A 25,739-nucleotide genomic window follows, 5' to 3' on the forward strand; every position below is an offset into this window, starting at 1 on the left:
AGACCATCACCTTGCCGTAACCCTCTGCGGGTTTCGAAGGGACTCGGGAATGCCCCTGAAACTCGAACTACGCACATCACCCGATCCATCGTCGCTTTGATCATCCGTGTCAGTTTATCCGGAAAACCGTGTTCGTGCATTAGCTGCCATAGCTGGTCCCGATCGATTGTATCATATGCGGCTTTGAAGTCGATGAATAGATGATATGTGGGTACGTTGTATTCGCGGCATTTCTGCAGTACTTGGCGAATGGCGAACACCTGGTCCGTGGTGGAGCGTTCGCCCATAGCACCCGCCTGGTACTGCCCCACGAACTCCCTTGCAATTGGTGCTAGTCGACGGCATAAAATTTGGGAGAGTACCTTGTAGGCGGCGTTCAGCAATGTGATTGCGCGGTAGTTGCTACAATCCAGCGTATCGCCCTTTTTGTTGATGGGACACACGACACCTTCCATCCACTCCTGCGGCAAAACTTCCTCCTCCTAAATCTTGGTAATGACCCAGTGCAGCGCTCCAGTCAGTGCCTCACCACCGTGTTTAAATAGCTCTCCTGGTAGTTGGTCAACCCCATGGGCTTTGTTGTTCTTCAGCCGGCCAATCTCCTCCTGGATTTCCTGGAGATCCGGAGCCGGTAGAATTATGTCCTGCGCGCGTTCCCCCAGGTCCATCACCATACCGCCATCTTCGTCTGCCACATCGCCATCCAGGTGTTCTTCGTAGTGCTGCCGCCACCTTTGGATCACCTCACGCTCGTTCGTAAGAAGGTTCTCGTTTATGTCCTTACACATATCAGGCTGTGGCACGTGGCCCTTACGTGAACGGTTCAACTTCTCATAGAACTATCGTGTGTTATTAGCGCGGTACAGTTGCTCCGTCTCTTCACGGTCTCGATCTTCCTGCTGACGCTTTTTTCTCCGGAAAATCGAGTTTTGTCTGTTCCGCGCCTGTTTATATCGTGCATCGTTCGCCCTCGTGCGGTGTTGCAGCAATCTCACCCATGCTGCATTCTTCGCTTCTACTAACTGCTCACATTCGCCGTCATACCAGTCGTTTATCTGATTCGGGGTCACCGTGCCAAGTGCAGCGGTTGCGGTGCTACCAATGGCGGATCGAATATCTCTCCAGCCATCTTCAAGAGACGCTGCGCCTAGCTGCTCTTCCGTTGGGAGTGCCACTTCCAGCTGCTGCGCGTATTCTTGGGCTAGTCTACCGTCTTGTAGCCGCCCAATGTTAAGCCGCGGCGTCCGACTCCGACGCGTGTTGTACACCGTCGAGAGTTTTGAGCGCATGCATACTGCAACGAGGTAGTGGTCGGATTCAATATTCGCACTGCGGTAAGTGCGGACGTTCGTTATGTCGGAGAAGAATTTACCGTCGATTAGAACGTGGTCGATTTGGTTTTCCGTTTCTTGGTTAGGTGATTTCCATGTGGCCTTGTGGATATTTTTGCGGGGAAAGAAGGTGCTTCGGACTACAATTCCGCGGGAGACTGCGAAGTTTATGCATCGTTGGCCGTTGCCATTCGATACGGTGTGCAGACTATCCGGTCCGATGACCGGTCTATACATTTCCTCCCTTCCTACCTGTGCGTTCATGTCACCGATGACGATTTTGACGTCCCGCAGTGAGCATCCATCGTATGTCTGCTCCAGCTGTGCGTAGAACGCTTCTTTCTCATCGTCGGGTCTCCCTTCGTGTGGGCAGTGCACGTTGATGATGCTATAGTTGAAGAAACGGCCTTTAATCCTCAGCTTGCTCATCCTTGCGTTGATTGGTTGCCACCGAATCACGCGTTGGCGCATCTTACCCAGCACTATGAAGCCGGTTCCCAGCTCGTTGGTGGTGCCACAGCTTTGATAGAAGGTAGCCGCTCGATGCCCGCTTTTCCACACTTTCTGTCCTGTCCACCAAATCTCCTGCAGCGCCACGACGTCGAAGTTGCGGGGATGTAATTCATCGTACATCATCCTGTCGCAACCTGCGAAGCCTAGCGACTTGCAGTTCCATGTTCCAAGCTTCCAATCGTGATCCTTTATTCGTCGCCTAGGTCTTTGCCGATTATATCGAGTCGCATTATCTCTTATATTGTTCGTAATTATTGGTTTTCCAGGTGGCTTATTGGGCCTGCGCAAACCTCCTGTCTCGTCGGAGGGCCGTCGTGTCAGGGCTGTTTAGCGTCCCACCTAACACCAGGACTTGGGCTTGTGCGCTTTGAGCGGCACACAGTCGCTTTGGTGGGGCCTACTTGCGGATACATGCAGATTTTTATAGAGGTTTAACATGGCCCACTATCAAATCCCACCACATCCTAGGCAAGCCCCACAACTCGCAGATGGCCTGGGGAGGGATCGTCAAGCCCTTGGACATAGTCCCTGCTGCCCCATCAAGCTGGAGCCTCTCTTTTTAATTGATATCGTAGGATGAAGGAATCGGATTTCATTTTTTTAAACTAAGTGTTGAAAACAATTATCAACAAATGAAATTAAATATGGGAAGCAAAATAAAGACGAAGCAAATGCAAGATTGGGACCTATTCTAGAGAAAGCAACTCGCGGTATTTGTCGATTATTTGCCCTTAGTTGAACATTTGATCCGTTGTTGGTTGGCCCTCACGAAAATCCTGCCTAGTGTTCATCGACGAAGGACTCCTGCAGCGGTTTCAATCTGTTGAACAGAAAACGAGACATAATTTTATTCACCGAATTTAGGAGGGTTATTCTTTGGTGGACTCCAGTTTGTGTCGCATGTCCCAACCCAATGGGACATCAAAATAATTGTTTACAATAGTGTTCCGAGTAAAACATAAGCACATAATTGATTAAGTAGTTTTATTATAGTATGACGCTTCAACTAAAATCATCGTAATGTGTATAATTACGAAAAATGGAATTGAAAACGCTTGGTAGCACCCAGGGTAGCACCATAGCTTGGACATTGAATGAAAAATTGATCAAAAATCGTATATGTAGGGGAAATGTTCCGATTTCCATCTCACTGTACATATATCCATCTCATCGCTAAACAAAGAAATACGGCACCAAATTCGTCGCTTCTTTTTGTCAACATGCGTGCTCACTGCTGAAAAAATCACAAAAATAATAAACAAACCAAATTCCTTTCCATTGCTTTGTTTTTGATGGGATTGAAATAGGAGCTATGAGATGAAGTGGCGAACCGTTCCCCTATATGTAACTTAAAAGAGACATAAACCTGTAGAAACCGTATTTAAACACAAGGTAATTAAATCACTCTAAATTACCGTGATGTGCCCTAATTTCGCGCGCGCCCTAACTTCGCGCATTCTAAAATGATTTATTTTTTTCAAATTTTAGGTGCCAGTCAAAATTGAAAAATCTGGAGGATTACAAAATATCATTGTTGTTGAATGTTTTTCACGAAAAAATTTGAAAAACAAACTTGGTTTAGTACACCAAATAAAATTATTTCAATTTGATCCTCCCATCGACCGCCATATTTGCTTGTGCTTAGCACAGCGACGAAGAACATGACCCAAATAAACAAATGATTTTACTGTACAAAACTGGCTACTTTTTGGAAATATTTGTATCCATTATGCTCTGTTGGATATGTTTATTCGTCATTACTATTGAAAAGTGTAAAGTTTTATATATTTTGTGTTTATTAAGACTTTCGCTTTGTGCGCGAAATTAGGTATATGAGAGTAATTATGGTGCCTAATTTCGTTTATTGTTGTTGCGTAGTTTCATTTGCAACATTCTAATGAAACAAAAGCAAAATAATACACAGGACAGCTTTACACTGAATAGAACCCGAAGAGTTCATTCCCATACGCTTTTTATCTAATTTTCAGGCGGATAACCACCGACATCGACTAATGTTGACTTGAAAAATCTTATTGATCAGTGCCTGCAATAGCTATCAAATCCGATGTGTAAAATGATGTTAAAATGTGCGATGTGTAAAATGATGCTAAACTTAAGATAAAACTACAGCAGCTTTTTCGATAATGTATAAAATATTGAATATGTTAAGTATAAAACACATATTTGAAGATGTCTCGTGTAAGACATAGCGGAATTTAAGACTTTTTCATGACATCTCGAAAATTTAAACTTTTTTTTATTCATCAGCTAAACATTGCTCATACAATGGCTTTTTTCTTAAAATATGATTTATAGTTTCAGAAGAAAACGATATTTTAGGAATTATGACTTGTGTCAACTAAAATGCATGGAGTAAAATCTAAGCAAAGCTCCAGGGTCGAAATATAGGCACATACCATTTCGACTAAAGAATGGGTCACTGACGGCTGTCCGATACCGTTATCTGCATATTTTGAACAATGGATGTATGCTTCTATTGGTTAATTGATTATATTTCATCAAACCAATAGCGATATTCAATTCCAAACATGAGCGAAGTTAGGAACACTTTTGCGCGAAATTAGGAACTATCCTATTTTCTTGCGCGAAATAAGGAGCATATAACGGTCTCGGATTCATACTCCAATTTTTTTTAAATAGCAGTAAAATTTGCAAGTAACATTTTTTTGAGAACCTAGAATCCTTCTACTACGTGATGCAGTAGCAAATGTTTCCAAATGGCCACTACATGTTTTTTAATGAACGTTTTAACTTTGTCAGATCTTAAGTGCGCGAAATTAGGGTACTTCACGGTAATATGACCAGACGTCCCGCATTTCGCGGGACGCTGCATTGTTCAAACTCGTTTTATAAATTTATTACAATTCATACAACCTTACAAATATTTTTCCATTTTTTTTTTGGGCCAAAATCTATGCGAAATGCACTTTTCGAGGATTCATTTTCAATCCAGTTACGTAAGCCAGATAGGCGTCCCGCGTTTCGCAGGACGCTTGCTGGTCACATTACTCTTAATTTTCCTTTATGTTTGTTCAACAATTTTAAAAGTCAATCATCAATAATAGATTAATCACTGATTACAAACCCTGATATGTTGCTACTAACCTCCCACGCCTGCCCCAACATATGAACAATGAATTATTCCTGAATGTATGTTTTATTATGATGACTATTCATACAGCACATAACTAACCTGTACCCATATGTATTCACTTTCATACTATCCCAACTCAACAATTGTTAATATGAATGATGAACATGGATTCAACATCCCATACATCGGACACAAAGCTGGTGCTCATTATCTACTGTATGGCCTTTGGTGATATCTATCGAATAATAAATGGATACGATGACTGTGCCAACGTGTGTGGCCGCGACAACAAACCCGATAAGGATCTCTCGTGCAAGGTGAGTTATGTCTGGGACAGGCAGTGCGATCCTAGCGCGGTACGCACGCTGCACTAACTTCCAGAAAGCATATATAAAAAAACAGAATTATGGTGGAACCACATGTCTGTCACAATCACAAGTTTGGCGGAAATAGGATGCATATGTTGTCCGGTGCACATATGGTCAATTTCAGCAATCCTTTCAGGAACCATTGGGGTTGTATCATATGGTTATATCTATATCAGAGTAATTATCTAGTGTGGTAGGTTCATGGAAATGTGACGCACCAGAAATATGATGACCTATTTGTGCGGAGAAAATCGATGTTGGTCCCTGCAATCATTATTTTTTCATGACGTTCTCACTGAAATTTGAAATGCTTTACTACCAACCAGCGGATGACAGATTTTCTTGAAATTCTGTATATGAAATTCAAACTTCTCCTATTTATTTATTACTAGACTAAGGTCGGAGTGGCCTGCGCAATACATAAAAGTCTTCTTCTGAATTCAGCTCGGTCCATAGCTGCACGTCACCAACCACGTAGTCCGCGGAGGGTTCCCGTTGGATCGTTGTCGAGAACCATTTTCACCGGATTACGGCCCTCCTTAGCCGTGCGGTAAGACGCGCGGCTACAAAGCAAGACCATGCTGAGGGTGGCTGGGTTCGATTCCCGGTGCCGGTCTAGGCAATTTTCGGATTGGAAATTGTCTCGACTTCCTTGGGCATACAAGTATTATCGTGTTAGCCTCATGATATACGAATGCAAAAATGGTAACTTGGCTTAGAAACCTCGCAGTTAATAACTGTGGAAGTGCTTAATGAACACTATGCTGCGAGGCGGCTCTGTCCCAGTGTGGGGATGTAATGCCAATAAGAAGAAGAAGAAGAACGTCCTACATTCTGGCTACGTGCCCGGCCCACCGCAGTCATCCGATTTTCGCGGTGTGAACGATGGATGATTCTCCCAACAGCTGATGCAACTCGTGGTTTATTCGTCACCTCCACGTACCGTCTACCATATGCATCCCACCATAGATGGTACGCAGCACTTTCTTTACGGAAACTCCCAGTGCGCGTTGGTCCTCCACGAGCATCGTCCAGGTCTCGTGTCCATAGAGAACTACCAGTCTAATAAGCGTTTTGTAGATAGTCAGTTTGGTACGGCGGCGAACTCTATTGCGGAGTCCAAAATACGTACGATTTCCTGCCATGATGCGACTCCTAATTTCTTTGCTGGTATCGTTATCGGAGGTCACCAGTGAGCCCAAGTACACGAATTCTTCAACCACCTCGATTCCGTCACCACCAATACAAACTCGTGGTGGGTGGCTTACGTTGTCCTCTCTTGAGCCTCTTCGTATCATGTACTTCGTCTTTGACGTGTTGATGCTAGTCCAATCCGTTTAGCTTCACTTTTCAGTGTGATGAAGGCTTCCACCATCCTCTTAAAGTTACGTACCATAATATCAATGTCGTCGGTGAAACCAAATAACTGGACGGATTTCGTGAAAATCGTACCACCCGTGTCAATTCCTACTCTTCGCTTCTCTCCAAAGCGATGTTGAATAGCAGACAGACCATCACCTTGTAGGCGGGTATAGTAGGGAGAGTACCTTGTAGGCGGGCGTTCAGCAATGTGAATGGGCGGTAGTTGCTGCAATCCGACTTATCGCCTTTTTTGTAGATCGGTGACACGACACCTTCCATCCAACACCAACACGCCTCAACACCGTGTTTGAACAGCTCTCCTGTTAGTTGGTCAACTCCAGGGGCTTTGTTGTTTTTCAGCCGGCCGATCTCCTCCTGCAGGGATTGAATCCTAAAGATAATGAACAAGTCTCTCACTTATCATCTCTGTTCACATATACGATATGTAGCATAGCGCGAGAGACTTTTTTCGCAAGCTGTCATGATAGGGAAATGATTCGGAAGGCTGTACCGCATGATACATTTCTTTTAGAAAGCTCCAAACGTGGGTAGCACTGGCTCTGATGATGCATTTCAACTTGTTCTACACAACTGTGCAGTAACCAACACGAAATGAACGAAAACAAAGCGAGAATCACAATTTTTCTGTGGGGGCTGCCTATCCGATTCTGTTTTTTCGCACTTGTATACTGCCGTCATACGCATATTTGTCCCATGTTTGCTGGGATTTCCTATGTACATGGGACAATTATGCGTAGAACGGCAGTATACAAGTTTGATAAATTTGTTATCATGGCTTGTTATGATTCGGAACAGTTTTTGCCTCTCTTTTATCGTTGTTCGTTATCTATTGAGAGCGATTTCTGCAAACCATATCCTCCTGGATTTCCTGGAGTGTTCTTTGTAGTGCTGCCGCCACCTTTGAATCACCTCACGCTCGTTCGTAAGAAGGTTCCCGTTTATGTCCTTACACATATCAGGCTGTGGCACGTGGTCCTTACGTGAACGGTTCAACTTCTCATAGAACTTTCGTACGTTATTGGCGCGGTACAGTTGCTCCGTCTCTTCGCGGTCTTGATCTTCCTGCTGGCGCTTTTTCCTCCGAAAAATCGAGTTTTCGAGTTTGTTCCGCGCCCGTTTGTATCGTGCCTCGTTCGCCCTCGTGCGGGGTTGCAGCAATCTCACCCATGCTGCATTTTTTTCCTCAACTAACTGCTCACATTCACCGTCATACTACAGTCGACTCTCTACATCTCGATGTTCTGTATCTCGATATCTCTCCCTATGTCGATGGTTTCCACGGTCCCTTCAATCTACATACATTTGTGTACTCTACATCTCGATAACCTCCCTATCTCGATATCTCTCTATCTCGATGTGTTCTGATCATATTTTGTTCTGGATTCACTCTCCTTATGTCGATATTGTAGGAGTAACAGCAGCCAGTTCAATTTATTGCAGGTTCAAAAATATGTAACACAAAAAAAACATTTTACATGTTTAAAATCGAATAAATTGCATAGCCTTCCCAATACTATGCAAACGTATGAACGTACGTCTGACAACTACATCGTATGTCCGGCAATTGCGAGCGTGCTTGAACGTATGTCTTCCGATTGGGACATCGTTTGCACATCACTATCAGACCATGCACTTATTGGGCATAAATAGCCGTGCACAGACCGTAACAAGTTTCAGTTTACTAACGGATGCAGACGGACAAACAACACCAGCAGCAGGAAAGGAGGACTACTCTAGCACCGACAACCAAACCGAGGATGGAAGCAACTTGGCGGCGGATGACATTAACCAGCCGAGGAACCAGCAGTCGGACGAGATGCGGAAGAAGGTTCTCGATGGCTCATCCTGGCCTTTGGCGTCCGCAGCGAAGTTTTTAAAGAGTTTTCTTCGCTGCTGCCAAAAGGATGATGCCAAACAGCAGCAGCGAGACCAGGGCGCCCACGGATCGTACGGAAGACTAGAACTGTCATCAGAGAGGCCACCATATTGGCCGGTCGCGACAGATACGTTCAAATTTTTAGGCTGCTAGACCATCTATGGACAATAACAAACATATCAACAACAAGATATGACACTTGTTTTGTTGTCGCTTTTCTTAGCAACGAGCTTTTTTGGATCTAGCAGCCATTTCAATTTTCCTTCTATTCCTCGATCTCTCCCTATCTCGATGATTCCTTCAATATCGAGATGTGGAGAGGCGACTGTAGTTGTTTCTCTGATCAGGAGGCACCGTGCCTAGTGCAGCGGTTGCGGTGCTTCCAATGGAGGATCGAATTTCTCTCTAGCCATCCTCAAGAGACACTGCGCCTAGCTGCTTTTCCGTTGTGAGTGCCACTTCTACCTACTACGCGTAGTCTTAGGCTAGTCTACCGTCTTGTAGCCGCCCAATGTTTAGCTGCGGCGGACGACTCCGACGCGTGGCGTACACCGTCGAGAGTTTTGATCGCAGACATACTGCAACGAGGTAGTGGTCGGATTCAATTAATATTCGCACTGCGGTAAGTGCGGACGTTCGTGATGTTAGAAAAGAATTTGCCGTCGATTAGAACGTGGTCGATTTGGTTTTCCATTACTTGATTAGGTGATTTTCATGTGGCCTTGTGGATATTCTTGCGGGGGAAAAAAGTGCTTCGGACTACCATTCCGCGGGAGGATGCGAAGATTATGCATCGTTGGCCGTTGTCGTGCTTGCACATCCTTGCGTTGATTGGCTGCATCTTGCCCAGCACTATAAAGCAGGTTCCCAGCTTGTTGGTGGTTCCACAGCTTTGGTAGATGGTAGCCGCTAGTAGAATCTATAGATGAGCGAAAGCATGGTTGGGTTTGTTTTTTTATCGTGTACCAGGCGCATACTAATGACGAATGCTGTCAGAAAATCTGATAAATATTGTAAGAAATGCGAAAATATACTGTTCAAAACATTTACCCAAAAATCACAGAGTAAAAATAAACACTTTTTCATATGTCCTCCTTTACAACTACCCGTAGAACCAAATGTCTCCTTTCAGAAAAAATCATCTGGTAAGCCTATCTAGGAGTGACCATGGATAGATCACTGGGATTTGGAACACACATAAGAATCGTAGCAGAGAAAGTAAGGGAAAGAACTAATATGCTGAAGGTGCTCTCTGGAACAAAATACGGTGCGCATCCTCAAAGTATGTTGAAGATTCACAACGGCTTGGAGCATCATAGAGTATGGATGCTGTGTCCACAACAATGCCAAACGTACAAACAAAAGGATTATTGAAGTGCTGAACAACCAAAGTCTTCGCAAAGCCACAGGAACAACGAAAACAACTCCAATAAATGCACTGATGGCACTCAGTGGACAGGGCCCGATGAACATCAGACTGGAATACGTAGCAGCAAGAGAGATGTGGTTAGCGCTAAGTGGTTTGAGCATGCTGCAGTTATAAACAGAACACCAATCAGAAACAGATCAAGCAACATGTTCTTTGTGTAATGAACGGGGAGTTCAAGAATAGGAAGAGGATTTTCACGGATGCATCTAAAGAAGCAGATAGATGCGCTATTGGTGTCTACATGGACTACTCCAAACAACGGATATCTCGTAGCCTGGAAAAGGAAACTAGCATCACTAGTGCGGAACTTATTGCAATACGTGAAGCATTACGAATATTAGACAACAGCAACATCACCGATTGTGTGATTTATACGGATTCAAAATCGGCTTGCATCATGTTAAATAACCTCCAAGAATGCGGCGAAGGGGAAAAACTCTTGGTGGAAATTGCAGCCAGACTGAACACTAGTCTGCAGTGGATACCGAGCCATATATCAATTCTCGGAAACGATATAGCAGATCTATTAGCAAAAAGAAGTTTGCAACAGACAGAAAATCCGCTGAAGAATACCCTTTTGGCAAAGGATGCCCATCAATACTTCAGAAAGCTTAAGGACAACGAAGCAGCAAAATGGTATGAAGAATATTCTCAAGCGAAAGGAAAATCATTTCATAATCTCCACCCGAACTTTGGCGAAAAACCATGGTTCACTAATTTCAACATGAAGGGAACTGATGTCAGGCTTTTGAACCGTATTATGACTGGCCACAATTATTCGAAAGGGGCCCTCCTTAGCCGTGCGGTAAGGAGCGGGTACAAAGCAAGACCATGCTGAGGGTGGCTGGGTTCGATTCCCGGTGCCGGTCTAGGCAATTTTTGGATTGGAAATTGTCTCGACTTCCCTGGGCATAAAAGTATCATCGTGTTAGCCTCATGATATACGAATGCAGAAATGGTAACCTGGCTTAGAAACCTCGCAGTTAATAACTGTGGAAGTGCTTTAATGAACACTAAGCTGCGAGGCGGCTCTGTACCAGTGTGGGGATGTAATGCCAATAAGAAGAAGACAATTATTCGAAGTACTGGCTAGGAGTAATGAAGCTAGTAGAAGACACTGACTGTGACATGTGCGCGGAACCAGAGACGGCGGAACATATAATTCTGCATTGCCCTAGATTCAATAATATCAAGAGCAAATTTTCATTCAATGGTCGGTACCAAAACCTCGAAGATCTTTTTAAAACCAAGGATCAGAAAATATACTACGAAGTGGTGGAATATGTGCGAACAGCAAAATTGAAATTGTAAGAAACATTCAATGTAAACAGGGCATATAGTCATAGCAGCTGGCCCTCAACATTAGGATCAGATCCGAAGCAGAATAAAGAAGAAGAAGAAGAAATGGACAACAAGAGGAAAACTTTCGTAATTGGGAACGACTATAGAAAGTAGGGTCCCCAGTAGCCTTGCGAGCAAAGGCGTATGATTGCCAATCCGGAGATGGCGAGTTCGATTCTCGGTCCGGTCTAGGGTGTTTTTGGATGGAAAACATTCTCGACAGCCTGGCCATAGTGTACCCATTGTACTTGCCACACAAGTTACATACCCATGCAATGGCGGGCATAGAAAAGCTTTTAATTAATAACTGAGGGCATGCTAATAGAATGCTAAGTTGGAAAGCAGGCCAAGTTCCAGTTGGAAGGAATGTAGAGCCATTGAAGAAGAAGATAGATAGTGCCAAGAGACATACATTCAATATCAAGGACCGCCAACACTTCCCCAATAGGCTTTTGTTGTCTTCCTCGAACCCGTGTTGCTCCTCGCACGCCCACACGACATGATCGATATCCTGATCTTCCTCCACACAAACACATAGATTGCCCTCCGAGAGCCCCACTCTGAAAAGATATGCCTTTAAGGTGATTACATATACAACAAAGCCAATAATCGGCCATCTTGGAAAGCACGTGTTGTTTTTAAATATTGTTTGAGCATGCGTTGAGAGATTATTAATGATCGTTATGGAAACATCGGAACATCGTGCCACTCAGGTGCACCAATTGCAGTCAGACAACGTGGACGACCCAAACTGCTAGATCAGCAGTTTTTACATTATAAATAACCCGCGAACGCGTGGCGCGTTCTCTTTCCTTTGGCAGCTTTGGACAATCACCGGTGGTGCTGTATTGTGTTAGTATTATTAATAAAAGTGTTTTAGAGTTACTAAGTCTTTTTTAAAAAGTGAATCCGTATCACGATTCCCATAAGTGGTGTCAGAAGTGGGATCGTGAGGTGTTTAAAAGTGGTAAAAATCCCGTCGCACGCGAACCTGCAACAACGTGATCATCAAACCCCTCGGATGTGGATATCATTTACGTGAGTAACTCATTTTATTATCTTTTATAAAATAATTCACTAAAACAATGCCAGAGACCAGGCAGTCAGAGATTGAGGCGCTGAAGGCTGAAATTGAGCATCAAGGCATTGATGACGTCGGGAAATAGTAGTAAATTTACTATCCCCGATCCCATCAAGAACCTATCGGAGTTTTCCGGTAGTAAGAAAGAACTTTCAAGCTGGCTACGGGAAGTAGACGAGCTATATGAAATGTTCAAGATAAAGGGGGCCAACGGCCGGCCCGATTCACTAAGCTCTATGTATATTAGAGCGATACAAAATAAAATAAGAGGAGACGCTCGCGCGATTGTATGCGCAAATGGCGATCCTGATACCATTGTTGGTATCAAACAGATCCTGTTAGAACAATACGGTGATCGATTTGACTTTGCGACAAATGTGTCGACACTGTTTAACATTAAGAAAAGTGATAAAAGTCACCTGAAATTCTTTAACGAATGCAAGGAGATTAACACAAGACTTAAATCTAACTTGAATTCCAATCCCATCACAGGAAAGGAAATCATAGATATACTAACCGTTACTCGATATCTTGACAATATCGGAGAACCTCTATCCGCTATCATTAGATTATCCAAGCCTAAAACCTTAGAAGATGCATACGAGTCAGTGTGTATAAACCAGAACGCGGAAATTAGATCTAGACCCGCGAAATCTCAATTCAACAAATTTCCCAACAAAAGCAACGGCCCCTCGAGTAGCTCCCCTAAGCAGCATACAAATTCGAAACCCCCATGAGCGATTCCAAGCAACAGCATCAAAATTTAAGAAAATTTTTAATTCATGATTTTCTATTGAGTTGAAACTTTGCACAGTTTTTCAATTTCATCTAAATCGTCATTTTTCGATATCAAATCTTCATATTGAGTCACGACTAACTTTTCAAAAGGGTGTATGTGAAAATGGTTCAAAAATATTTAAAAAGCTGCACAGCAAAAACGGAATGTTCGATTGTTATGATTTTTTCAGCAAAGTTAGACAACTAAATGGTGATTCTTAAAAAATGTGCACAGTAAAAAAAAATTTTTTGCCTTTAAAATATCATTTTGTAACAAAACTCAAATATCTCAAAACCCTATCTTTTTTCGAACGTAATTTTTTAGGAAAACGGTCCATTATATTAGTTATCTACCATAAAAATTTGGTGATGGTAAACTAATAAACAAAAAAGTTATGACATTTCAAACATTTCACAATTTTCACATATAGTAAACAAAAAAAATTTCCGTGTATTTTTTTTTCAAGAATCGCAGTTTGATGCTGATTTTATTGTTAAGGGCCTTGCGTGAGTTAAACAAGTTGTTTGTATGATATTCCATATTTATGTATTTATCGATATTATGTATATTATATGTATAAATATTATATGTATAAATAAATAAAAATGAATTAATATTATCCTAAGTATTAAATTAAATGTGGCAGTTACACAATGTTGTTATAGAAACTCTAAGAGTTTTGGGTTTGAATTTTGGTATGGGTTATGATATCATGAAAACAGTTTATTAATACTTATTTTTTATTTATTTCTATTCAAATTTTTTAAAATATCGAACACTTTTGAATTATTATCAGCACAGTTTGAGTATAGTTTTGCTTTAATTTTATTTTCCGACAATGGAATGAAACAGTGAAATTTTTGGGTTCCTTGGATCGTTTTCGCGTTATCAAATTGCTCGCTGAGCTCTGAAGCCTTTATTTCGTACTCTTCAGTAGTAGTAAAACAAAATGATAATTTGGTTAAATCTTTTTCTTTTCTACGATTTGCCCAATCAAAAGTTCTTTCGCAGTTTTAATTGGATGCTCACGTTCTTTGGCTAAACTTGCTCTTCTGGCCATGCGCTTTATTGTTCCTCCAATAGCATCACAAGGACCTTTGCCATGTGATGTAGCAAAAAATGCCATTCTGCATCAATTCCGTACATTGATTTAAATTGACATAGGCTCGAAAAATTCTTACGATTTTTGTACTGCGACGCTGCTCCATCAGACATGAAATATATCTTTTGACTTCTTTATGCTTATCAACGCGTAAAAGTTAATCATTTTTTCAATGAACAAGTTTACGGATACTGAATCGTGTCTTAAATCTTCGGAAATTATAATAAAACTTAAGTGTTCAATTTGCGTACTTCCATTAAAATAAATAACGAATGGATGAATTGTAGCTTGTTGTACGTTCCAGTGATGGGACTGCACTTCATCTTGCAATACAAAGCTGTAATTTTCAGAAAAATCACAAATGACTAAAAATTCACCATTTTGTAATGTATTTTTCGTATTTTTTAAAAAGCTGGATTGTTCTGTTTTAATGAAATCGTGAGGGATTGAACTTTCTAATTTCAAGCAAAAATATGACACAAACTCATCTACAGGTTTTACAATAGTTTCTATGTCACACCTATCCGTGGTCACCCACCCAGACAACCACACATCGCATAAGAATGCACGATCAAAATCGTTTACCGATCCAAGTTTCATCAGATTCGCATTGTTGTGCAAAGCTCATCAGTTTATTTATAAATTTTCCCGCACAGTAGGCTATTTTACGAGTTTATTCCAGCTTCATTTGTTGACATCGCATATTCCTGCAATCAAACTCACATGAAATCGGATTATCTGTCAAACAGAGTTTGTTATCACAAACTACATCGCAATGCATAACGAACAAACTCGCATAAAAATCGTGCACATCGCATACACTTCCGTGCAACGTCGGATAAGAAATACACTTATATCGCCTCCACTTTTGTACGTAAAAAGTGTTTTCGCGACTGGTAAGCGATGAAATTTGTGCGCATAGGCATCGCATAACAGAAAAACAATTCTATTATGCATGCATTCTGGTTGTCTGGGCATTGCTCAAATGATAACTGATCAATATATTTTTCTTCAAACTCAGCGAATAAAGTATTTTCCAATGATGAAGAATCTGGACAATCCGAACAAGATCGTAGATAGCAATTTGATGTTGTATTTTCACACAAAAGACTACCAGTTAACATTTTAATATCCTTTGTTAAATTGATTCTTTTCAAACTATGTAAAATAAGATTAATATTCTCATGGGTTGTGCACACACACACATTATGTGTTCCTGAATTGGAAAGAAGCTTACATTGCCTTGGCCGAAGGCTTGCAAATGAGGAAAACCTATTTTAATATTATCGTGAATTTCCTTGAAGCGTGTGTACGCTTCTTTCAAAGTCGTCATCATTAATCGTTTTTGGATTGCTTGACGCTTTCCATCTTTTTTACTGATACATAATCTTTTGACCAGGCATAGCTCGACTTACTTCATCATCTTCAAAATATTGAACTACTATTTCTTTTGTCTCATCTGTTAATGCAGTACTAGACCTAGTATTTTTGGTTGAAAGACAGTTATTCTTCAATTGTTTTGCCTCTTTTACTGTATTTCTATTGGTTTTGAACTCATCAATGGCATCCTGAATAGACCACGAACTTGGCAGCATCGACAAAATCAATAATTTTTCTTTCCTTGTCGTGGCTGCATTCGAGAACCTTTCCTTCATATTTATAATTACCTCATCGTAGTCTGTATTTTCCACATCATCAGGTCCTAATTTGAAGAGGTTTCTTCGTACAGCTTCGTTTATTTCACGGTATTTTTCTCCGGGTAATAAACGTAGTCCATGTTACTCCATTTAATCAGAGTCACTTTTATCCCAGCTATGCCCTCGTTAAAGCGTTCGATGTTGACCTTTTGGATACACTCATCTTCCGATTGATTTGTTGATACAGATTTCGCTGATGGTACGGTGGCAAGGCTCTCAGCACTTAATACTTCTGGTAATTCCTCAGTTGTTGTCGATACATCTGGCAATTCCTCAGTTGCTGTCGTTTTCGAACTTCCTGCGCTCTGCTCAACCGATGATATACAGATTGCTCTTTTGTCAACGTTTAGACGGCAGGACGTGCGAATGCGTAAATTTGTATTCAATGTGGACATTGGAGCATAACCAGTCGCTTTCAGTTTATCAATGGTGCTTTCGGTGAGATTTCGTAACTCTTTTGAACACTTTTTTCCATCAAACGGCCTACAACAGTTGAGAAAGCGGCTACTCATGTTGTTCGTAATATTTCAATAAACAAAATCACTTTTAAGTTTTTACTGACTAGTTTGGTGTCATTTGCTTGACTGAAGAAAAAAATTACTATAAGATCTTTAACAACCTTAGTAGTAGTAATTTTTTTGCTTTTTTGCGTGCATTGTCATGGTATGTACCTATCATGCATTTGTTGTTGTTGAAGATACCCGTTTCCTTCCGATCATAAAGTCTATTCTCTAAGAGGTATATTTTTTGCAGGTAAACTATAGACGTACACGTGTATATAAATCTTTGATTTTGCAGCTTTTGTCTTAAAAATAACATTTCTGATATGTTTCTATCAACGTTATTATCAACAGGTTTCAACACTATTAAAAGAATTTTTCGCCAGTCACGTGCAATGAAAATTATGACACTATCAATACTTTTGATCACAACACTGGATCGTGTCTAAGTTTCTTATAGATGCTATGAATAATTAAATCAAAATATCATGGAAACAACTTGTTTAAATCACGTCCCTTAACAATAAAATCTGCATCAAACTGCAATTCTCGAAATAACTTACACAGAAAAAAATTTTTTTTACTAAATGTGAAAATTGTGAGATGTTTGAAATGTCATAACTTTTTTGTTTATTAGTTTACCATCACCAAATTTTTATGGTAGATAGCTAATATAATGGACCGTTTTCCCTAAAAAAATTACGTTCGAAAAAAGATAGGGTTTTGAGATATTTGAGTTTTTGTGACAAAAATGATATTTTTAAAGGCAAAAAAAAAATTTTTTTTACTGTGCACATTTTCTTAAGAATCACCATTTAGTTGTCTAACTTTGCTGAAAAAATCATAACAATCGAACATTCCGTTTTTGCTGTGCAGCTTTTTAAATATTTTTGAACCATTTTCACATACACCCTTTTGAAAAGTTAGTCGTGACTCAATATGAAGATTTGATATCGAAAAATGACGATTTAGATGAAATTGAAAAACTGTGCAGAGTTTCAAATATTTTCGAAATGGTCGCTCAGGATCGACTGACATGCCCCCGTGGAATGCCTCAAATCAGAGTTCCACGCGAACGAAGTAGACGTAGATAACGATGACGATGACGAAGACGATGAGGATGACAATGTGCAAGGTAGAACCGCGTAGAACGATGCAACCCAACGTGTCAAATTTTCACTTAGAGGAAGACGATCTCCCAACAACGTAAACAATTTTATACCGTTTATTCGCTACAAGTCTAATAAAGGGATATTGACTTTCTTGATAGACACTGGAGCGAATAAATCGTACATTAATCCGGAGCATGTGTTAAAGTGCCAGGAAACCAATCGACCCGCAATAGTGACTAATCAAAATGGTACATTTGTTATTGATAAAGTATTGCATGTCAATATGTTTCCTAGAAGCTTTGATAAAACTCTACCGTACCACGTATTCAAATTCCATAACTTTTTCGACGGTCTTATCGGGTATGAAAATTTGGCTACTATGAATGCCAAAATCGATACCGGTAGCCATGAACTTTCGATTGGAGATATAAAATATCCTTTAGATAAATACTACCCAAGTTCCATGAACTTTCAGGAACAAACGGAAACCCTCATAGAGATACCGACTACTGCAGACGGGGCATTTCTCATTGAGGAAGAAATTAATTTGACGACAGGTGTCACATTACGACCTGGCCTTTATGCGGCTAGAAATAATCATGCCACTGTACACTTGTTTACTACTAGGCAAGCCAAACTGGAGAGATTAAAACCTTTTGAGAATGAACGTTTCTTTCTCAACCAACATGAAACTTTTCCGCAGCTTAACTTCCCTGCAGAACATTTGAATAAAGAAGAGGTTAAATTATTAGCCAAAACTCTTCGGCCCTTCAAGAGTGTTTTCTTCCATGATGGACAGAAATTGGATTTCACCCATCAAGTAAAGCACAAAATAGAAACCGGTGAAAGTAACCCCATTCACCAACGAACTTACAAGTACCCATGCAATCTACGGGAAAAAGTAAGTGAGCAAATTCAGAAAATGTTGGAGACTGGAATCATAAGAGAATCCTCTTCTCCATGGACTTCCCCGATCTGGGTGGTCCCAAAGAAAACGGATAATTCAGGTATAAAGAAATATCGCGTAGTTGTAGATTACAGGAAACTGAATAAATTAACGCCAGCAGATAGATATCCTATACCCGAGATCAGCGAGATTTTGGATCGCCTCGGAAAAGCACAATACTTTTCTTTACTCGATTTAGCCAGTGGTTTTCACCAGGTAGAGGTGGAGCCGAATGATATTCCAAAGACGGCATCCAATGTCGACAATGGAAAATACGAGTTTTTGAGAATGCCGTTCGGGTTGAAGAATGCGCCCGCGACATTCCAACGTTTAATGGATGCTGTTCTACGAAAACATCTGGGGATAAGATGTTTCGTCTATATGGACGACATCATTATCTTTTCAACTTCTTTAGATGAGCATATGAAGGACATTCAGAAAATCTTACAAACCCTTAAAGATGCTAACCTTAAGGTACAATGCGATAAGTCTGAATTTTTTCGTAAGGAAGTAGAATTCCTTGGACACGTCGTCTCTACAGACGGGGTGAAACCGAACCCAAAGAAAGTTGAGGCAATTAAAAATTCGCCTCTACCGAAAACATCAAAAGAACTTAAGTCGTTTCTCGGAACAATCTCCTACTACAGAAGATTTGTACCAGGATTTGCAAAAATTGCAAAACCAATGACTAGCCAACTTCGTGGCAAGAATAAATCAATTAATACCAATCCTGAATATGAATCTGCCTTCGCTAAGTTAAAGGATATTATGAGTACAACACTACTCTTGAGTTATCCAGACTTTAACGAACCGTTCATACTAACTACCGACGCATAAAACTATGCTATCGGCGCAGTATTGACGCAAATGGTAGATGGACACTAGGGATCCTATAATGAGAGATATGCGAAAGCGGCCATTGTAAGCCAATCGAGCATTGAGAACTGTCAAAACGTGAGCCAAATGAACGTTGTTATTGTTGCAGATTGGGAGGTATTGAGATAGATTTTAAGAAAAGTTTCATCGAATAAACAATTTGTTTTACTTTCGCGAGTAGAAGTAATATAGTTTATGTATCGTGTTTCGCCTGTTTGTATTGCACTTTTATTTTAGTGGTAATGCTTATTTAAACACTGTAAGTGGACAGACAAACATAATCCAAATTGTTATCAAATGCAAAGTCATATACAAGCTTCAACATTTTGCGCTGCGGCAAGTGCTGGAAGCGTTTGCTAACAAAAGTAACAGCGTTGCTAAATCGTCTGGAAAAGTATTTGCATATCTCTCATTATAGGATCCCTAATGGACACGAAAGACCAATTGCGTACCTTTCGCGAACACTGACAAAAGCAGAGGAAAAGTATTCCGCAACTGCGAAAGAACTTTTAGCTATATCTATTACGCTGCAAAGAAATTTCGATTATATTTGTATGGTAGAAGTTTTACTATTTACACGGACCATGAGCCATTGACGAAGGAAATTAAATTAACAGATGCAACAGGACGAGTAACTCGTCAACGGTTATATCTGGAGCAATTCGATTTCCAATTGGTTTACAAGAAAGGAAAACAAAACGTGGTAGCCGATGGATTATCTCGAATACCTCGCGTGGATGAATCTGAAATAAACTTACAAACCATTTTAGAAAACGAAGTACATGAAAACGATCCTTTATATGGGCCGGAAATCATAAATAAATTCAGAAATCAGCTCATCATTCATATTTCCAATAATAGAAGAAAGTCCCCTCACATTTATTATTTTATCTTTTCAGGTTATAGTAGACATGTATTCCACCAGATAACCATTCTAGATAAACATTTCAAGGGAATGCGAGTACAATTCTGTAATCTTAAGCTACCAGATCTAATTTCTAAAAAAGACCAAGACGAATTTGTTCGTAAGAGTCACAACTTTAATCATAGAAGTTGGAAACTCACATATGAAGAGATTCGTCAATCAGTCTACTTCCCAAACATGTCTTCAATTGTTAGGACCTTTGTAAAAAAAATGCTGGGATTGTAAGTACGCTAAATATGAGCGTCATCCCTTTAAAATTCCAATCACACGTAGAATTTATGAAAGACCTTTAGAAAGTCTATTCATGGACGTCTACGTGAAAGAAAACGAAAAGTTTCTAACAATTATAGACTCCTTTTCCAAATTTGCGCAAATTTACAAAATCATTAACGAAACTCCAGAAGAAATCATTGAAACGCTCATCAAGCAATTCAAAATTTTTGGCCTACCGAAACAATTAACTTGCGATCAAGCCACTTATTTCCGCAGTCAAAATTTGAGGGAATTTCTAGAAACCCATGGTGTTGCCGTTCACTACGCTAGTAGTAGCAACAGTAATGGCACCATCGAGAGGTTCCATAATACACTTTTAGAAATGTATATGGCCAACCGCAGGAAATTCGACCAACTTTCACTTTACCAAGGACTGTCCATGACGACTGCCCTTTACAACGACACAAAACATGCCACGACGAATTTAGCACCGAGACAAATAGTATTTGGAAACTCGACGTCATTAGACTTACAGGACATTAACCTAACAAAACAACGCACTATTATGACAGCAAGAGACAATATTGTATTTGAGGCTAACAAACATAATTCCAAAATTAAAATACATGACAAAGACTACGAGGATATTGGAGACGATACGGTTTTAGTTAAGACGAAGGGAAAAGCCTCTCCTTTTAGCAACCGATATAGACTAGTAGATATCAAAGAACAAAACGAAAAAACAATTACGGACGCAACATGAATCAAAATTCATAAAAAAGATACAAAGAAGTAACAAACTGACTAAAACTTGCTTTCCGACTTCCTTACAGATTATGGCTCGGTATACTGACGCAGACGACTCTAACGGATTTAAGACTACACGATGTAAAACAAAATCCAATCATAATGATTCCCTTAGGAGAAGCTAGGATCAGTAACAGCTTTTTCAGAATAATGCATCCGATAAACCTTACCACCATTGAATCGACAATAGATGTGTACAATAATGTAGCCCAAACCGGAAAGCTTAATCAGACCTTTTTCGAGTTATCTATCAGGAGAAAAATGGGCAGAATTAATCTGTTGTTCAATAGAATTAGGCCACAGCGAATCAAATGATGGGAATCATTAGGTAGAGCGTGGAAATACATTTCTGGAAGTCCAGACGAGAAAATAATAAACAAATTCAGAAAAATCACTTGTTTGAGAAACGTATGAGAAACTTGACAAAAACTTTCAATTCACAAAGATGAAAGATCTCTCTATTTGTTCCTCCAGCAACTTGGAACCGCTTACGGAGTGCATTCAACAATTAGTTTCAGGACAACACACAGCCAAATGTCCTATGGAACATCATGGTTACAGGATCCAACATTACACTTTCATCAAATTGTTCATCCGAACGATTACTCAATGGGTCATTCCTCATACAATACTCCAATTGTACTGTGAAGCTGGACGACGAGGAGTATGCTAACTCCGACATGGAAATTCAACCATTCATCCCTACCACAGGAATTAAGGTCAGTCCAACTATACTGATAAACAATATCCCGTTACAGCATCTGCAAGAGATGCATTTAGAACACAGAAACCAGATAGATCATCTCAACTTAACTACGAACAATCTGCATTGGAAACTACATATGTTTGGATGGTTAACCTCATTATCAACAACAGTTATAATCATATGTATCCTGGGCCTGATCATAGCCATCATCTTTAAAATATTTAGTTGGAGAAAACATCTCACACTTAACACAAAAGAGGATATTCATATCAATTTCAGCCTAGCAACTGATGGATGTCCCGAGTCAAGAGATATACCACTTATCCCACAGCAATAGAAGAAAGCCGAGGACGGCTTTCAAACTAAAAGGGGAGCCGTTATGGAAACATCGGAACATCGTGCCACTCAGGTGCACCAATTGCAGTCAGACAACGTGGACGACCCAAACTGCTAGATCAGCAGTTTGTACATTATAAATAACCCGCGAACGCGTGGCGCGTTCTCTTTCCTTTGGCAGCTTTGGACAATCACCGGTGGTGCTGTATTGTGTTAGTATTATTAATAAAAGTATTTTAGAGTTACTAAGTCTTTTTTAAAAAGTGAATCCGTATCACGATTCCCATAAGTGATTGTTATTCCTTTGCGAGCAGTTTTCGTGCGACGTCGCGTAAACGCGTCTACTCTGGAAGGCACCTTAGACAGCAACACGTGGTTCGAATAAGAGTCGCTATAAGAGACGCTAAATCGCCAGTGTTCGGGATTTGAGTCAAATGGTCGTCAAATGGTCCAAAAACGAAAATTACAGCACTAGTTTTATGTACATGAATGAGTTAGATTGTTTAATTATAATATCAGTTATGTAAGACTCAAATCAATGAACTATTTCCATTTTTCAATCCTATAGGGTACAGATCGTACTGAACAGAAATATCTCTTGGTAGAGACTTCAGGAACATCATCCGACTTACACCGGCAGTGTGTTTCGAAGTGTGAAGACGTTGAAGGATAGTAAGTGCATGTTTGTTTACTTAAAGGGTTTTTGCAATGCATACTTATAATCCTTTACTGCGTATAATCCACAGTAAGCCATTCCTGAACCGGTGCATACGCAAAGAAAACCCCGCCAACGACGTAGCCACCCGTACTGGACTGAGAAACTTTTTCCAGGAAGTATCGGAGGACATTGAATCATGTTACATGGAAATACTGTGGCTTTGTGCAATTGCATTCGCGTTTTCGTTGCTGACACTGATACTGCTGAGATTCCTCCCGGGTTTTATCGTATGGTTGGTGCTACTGGCTGTCATTGTGGCTTGTACCGTGGGAACCATCTGGCTCTGGGTCAAGTGGAACTGGGAAAAACAAAACGTTCCTGACGAAGCCAGCGAAGGGGCAAAGATGCGAGTCAATAACTACATGTACTACGCCATTGCTGCAACGGTTGCCACCATTATCGTGTACCTGATTGTGCTGGTCATGAGGAAGAGGATTCGGTTGGTGGTGCAGCTGTTCCGCGAAGCGGGAAAGGCCATTTCCAGTATGCCATTTTTACTGCTGGAGCCCATACTGGTTGGAAATGAATATATTACTATACGAACTTTATATTTGAATAATATCAATAATGTACGCCTTTCAGACATTCATATCGATCGCGTCGGTTATCGCTTTGTACATATACTTCACAATGTGGGTGGAAAGCTCAGGAATGCTGAAGGTGGAGAATAATCAAAGCGCTAAGTACATCAAGGATTCGACGATGCTCTTCACTCGATGGTACAATCTGTTGGCGTTTTTCTGGTTTTGTCAATTCATCATCGGTTGTCAGCACATGGTGATAGCCGGGGCAGTCGCCTGTTGGTTCTTCACGCGTAACAAGACAAAGCTCGGGAGTCCGATTTTGAAAAGCTTTAGCAATTTGCTACGGTATCACATGGGAACTGTAGCGCTGGGGTCATTCATTATTGCTGTAGTTCAATTCTTGCGTACAGTATTGAAACTTCTTATGGTAATTTGTTAACAATTATTTTTTTAAATATTTTTACCAACTATTGTTTCATTTTTCCAGTACTATGTCCACGATCGGCAGAACAAATTGACCAACTGTATCTTCGAGTGTTGCCAGTGTTGTTTACAGTGTTTCGAGAAGTTTCTTCAATATTTGACACGGAATGCCTACATCATGACGGCGATGCATGGTGATCCTTTTTGCAAAGCGGGTAAAAAGGCTTTCAAAGTATTGACGACCAATGCTCTTCGCGTTTTTGCGATAAACTCGGTCGGCGATTTCGTCCTAGTCCTCGCCAAAGTGTTCGTAGTTGTCGTCACATGTCTTGTTGGAATGGAACTCATCCAGAAGAAAACAGGATTGCACCATCCATACGTTCCAATCATTTTGGTGGGCATTTTTGCATACTTGGTGGCTCATTGCTTCGTGACGGTCTATGAGGTAAATTTCAAGTAACAACATATTTGCAGAGAAAAAAAAAATATATATATATATATATTACAATGTTTGAAAACTCGATGTGCATGCAACATTTAAAGGTCCTTCGTACCTTCGTAGCCCAGTGACGAAAGCACCTGTCTAGCATACTGGGTCGTGGGTTCAACTCCACCGAAAAAGTGGTTACCTCCAATGAATTTTTCGAACTAAATCTTTCACATGGTGTGCAAATGAATATCGTGTTTTCAAAGACTGTAATTAATGTTCTTGTCAGCTGGTCAATACCCAATAAATATGCAATCAAATTTATTTGAACCTATTTGAACCAAAAAATTGTTATTCTATTTGATTTTGACAGATGACCGTTGATACTATATTTATATGCTTCTGTGAGGACTGCGAGTGCAATGATGGCATAAGTCGGCCATATTACATGTCCCGTGGCCTGATGGAGTTTGTCCAGAACTCTAAAAAGGCACTAGCAGTGTACGACTCCCGCACGGCAAGCACATTAAAGGAAGGAGGTGCGTGGACCAATGACAAAGGAACCGATGCGAAAAGGAGATTATCCAAAACTATCTCGGAAACAGTGGACTGAATAAGATTTAAGGTTTTAAGTACTAAAGGACAATGACTTCGAGAATGAAAATTTATAAGTTCTTTCTATCATATTGTGTGTGCGTGTGTCGTGTGATGCTTTTATAATTATGGCTTCAATAAAAAAAACAACGAGAACTTCATCAATGCTTTTTGTGTGATATTGATGACAAATTGACTATTAGATCTTTACAATGACAAACACCATCTCAGCATTTATGATCGTACAATTCGTAGTTGTAAATTGCAAAATTTTACAATTAACTCCCTTCCATAGTTATTAAAGTGGGGCGTCATGATCATTTTTTTCAAATCAATGATTTTTGAAGCTATTCTGGATCCTAAACAGCTGTGCATAATTTGGGCCCGATTGGTTGGATCCTCGGTTTCCGCATCGCGTTTGAAGTTTGTATGAAAATGAGTATGGGAGAACGATTATTTTTGCATTTTTACTAACCAGATGTTTCAGTTCACCGTAAACCAAGTGGCATATTGTGTTAACCCTTTATAAGGCAGTGGCAACTATATTGCCACCAACAAATAATATGTTTTTCTATTTATTAACAAGAGCTCTACTTATTATTTCACATGTAGTGACTT

General features: G+C 40.4%; 1 protein-coding gene across 4 annotated transcripts in view; it reads left to right on the forward strand.

Annotated features, from left to right (window-relative positions):
* The window catches only part of LOC134219743 (choline transporter-like protein 1), a 40,062-nt gene extending 14,780 nt beyond the window's left edge, over positions 1-25,282 (forward strand). For 2 of the 4 annotated variants that reach the window (XM_062698606.1, XM_062698608.1), the window contains exons 3-8: positions 5,157-5,276; positions 23,004-23,107; positions 23,182-23,668; positions 23,736-24,104; positions 24,165-24,545; positions 24,901-25,282. In XM_062698606.1, the coding sequence (XP_062554590.1) occupies positions 5,157-5,276; positions 23,004-23,107; positions 23,182-23,668; positions 23,736-24,104; positions 24,165-24,545; positions 24,901-25,140 (1,701 nt within the window). In that variant the 3' untranslated portion in view covers positions 25,141-25,282. Of the gene's footprint in view, positions 1-5,156; positions 5,277-22,836; positions 22,873-23,003; positions 23,108-23,181; positions 23,669-23,735; positions 24,105-24,164; positions 24,546-24,900 lie in introns of those variants that run through there. The other 2 variants (XM_062698609.1, XM_062698607.1) reach the window with 2 other exon arrangements.
* The last annotated feature ends 457 nt before the right edge of the window (positions 25,283-25,739 follow it).

Source organism: Armigeres subalbatus, chromosome 3 (assembly GCF_024139115.2).
Source record: "Armigeres subalbatus isolate Guangzhou_Male chromosome 3, GZ_Asu_2, whole genome shotgun sequence".
In the NCBI taxonomy this organism is placed as follows: domain Eukaryota; kingdom Metazoa; phylum Arthropoda; class Insecta; order Diptera; family Culicidae; genus Armigeres; species Armigeres subalbatus.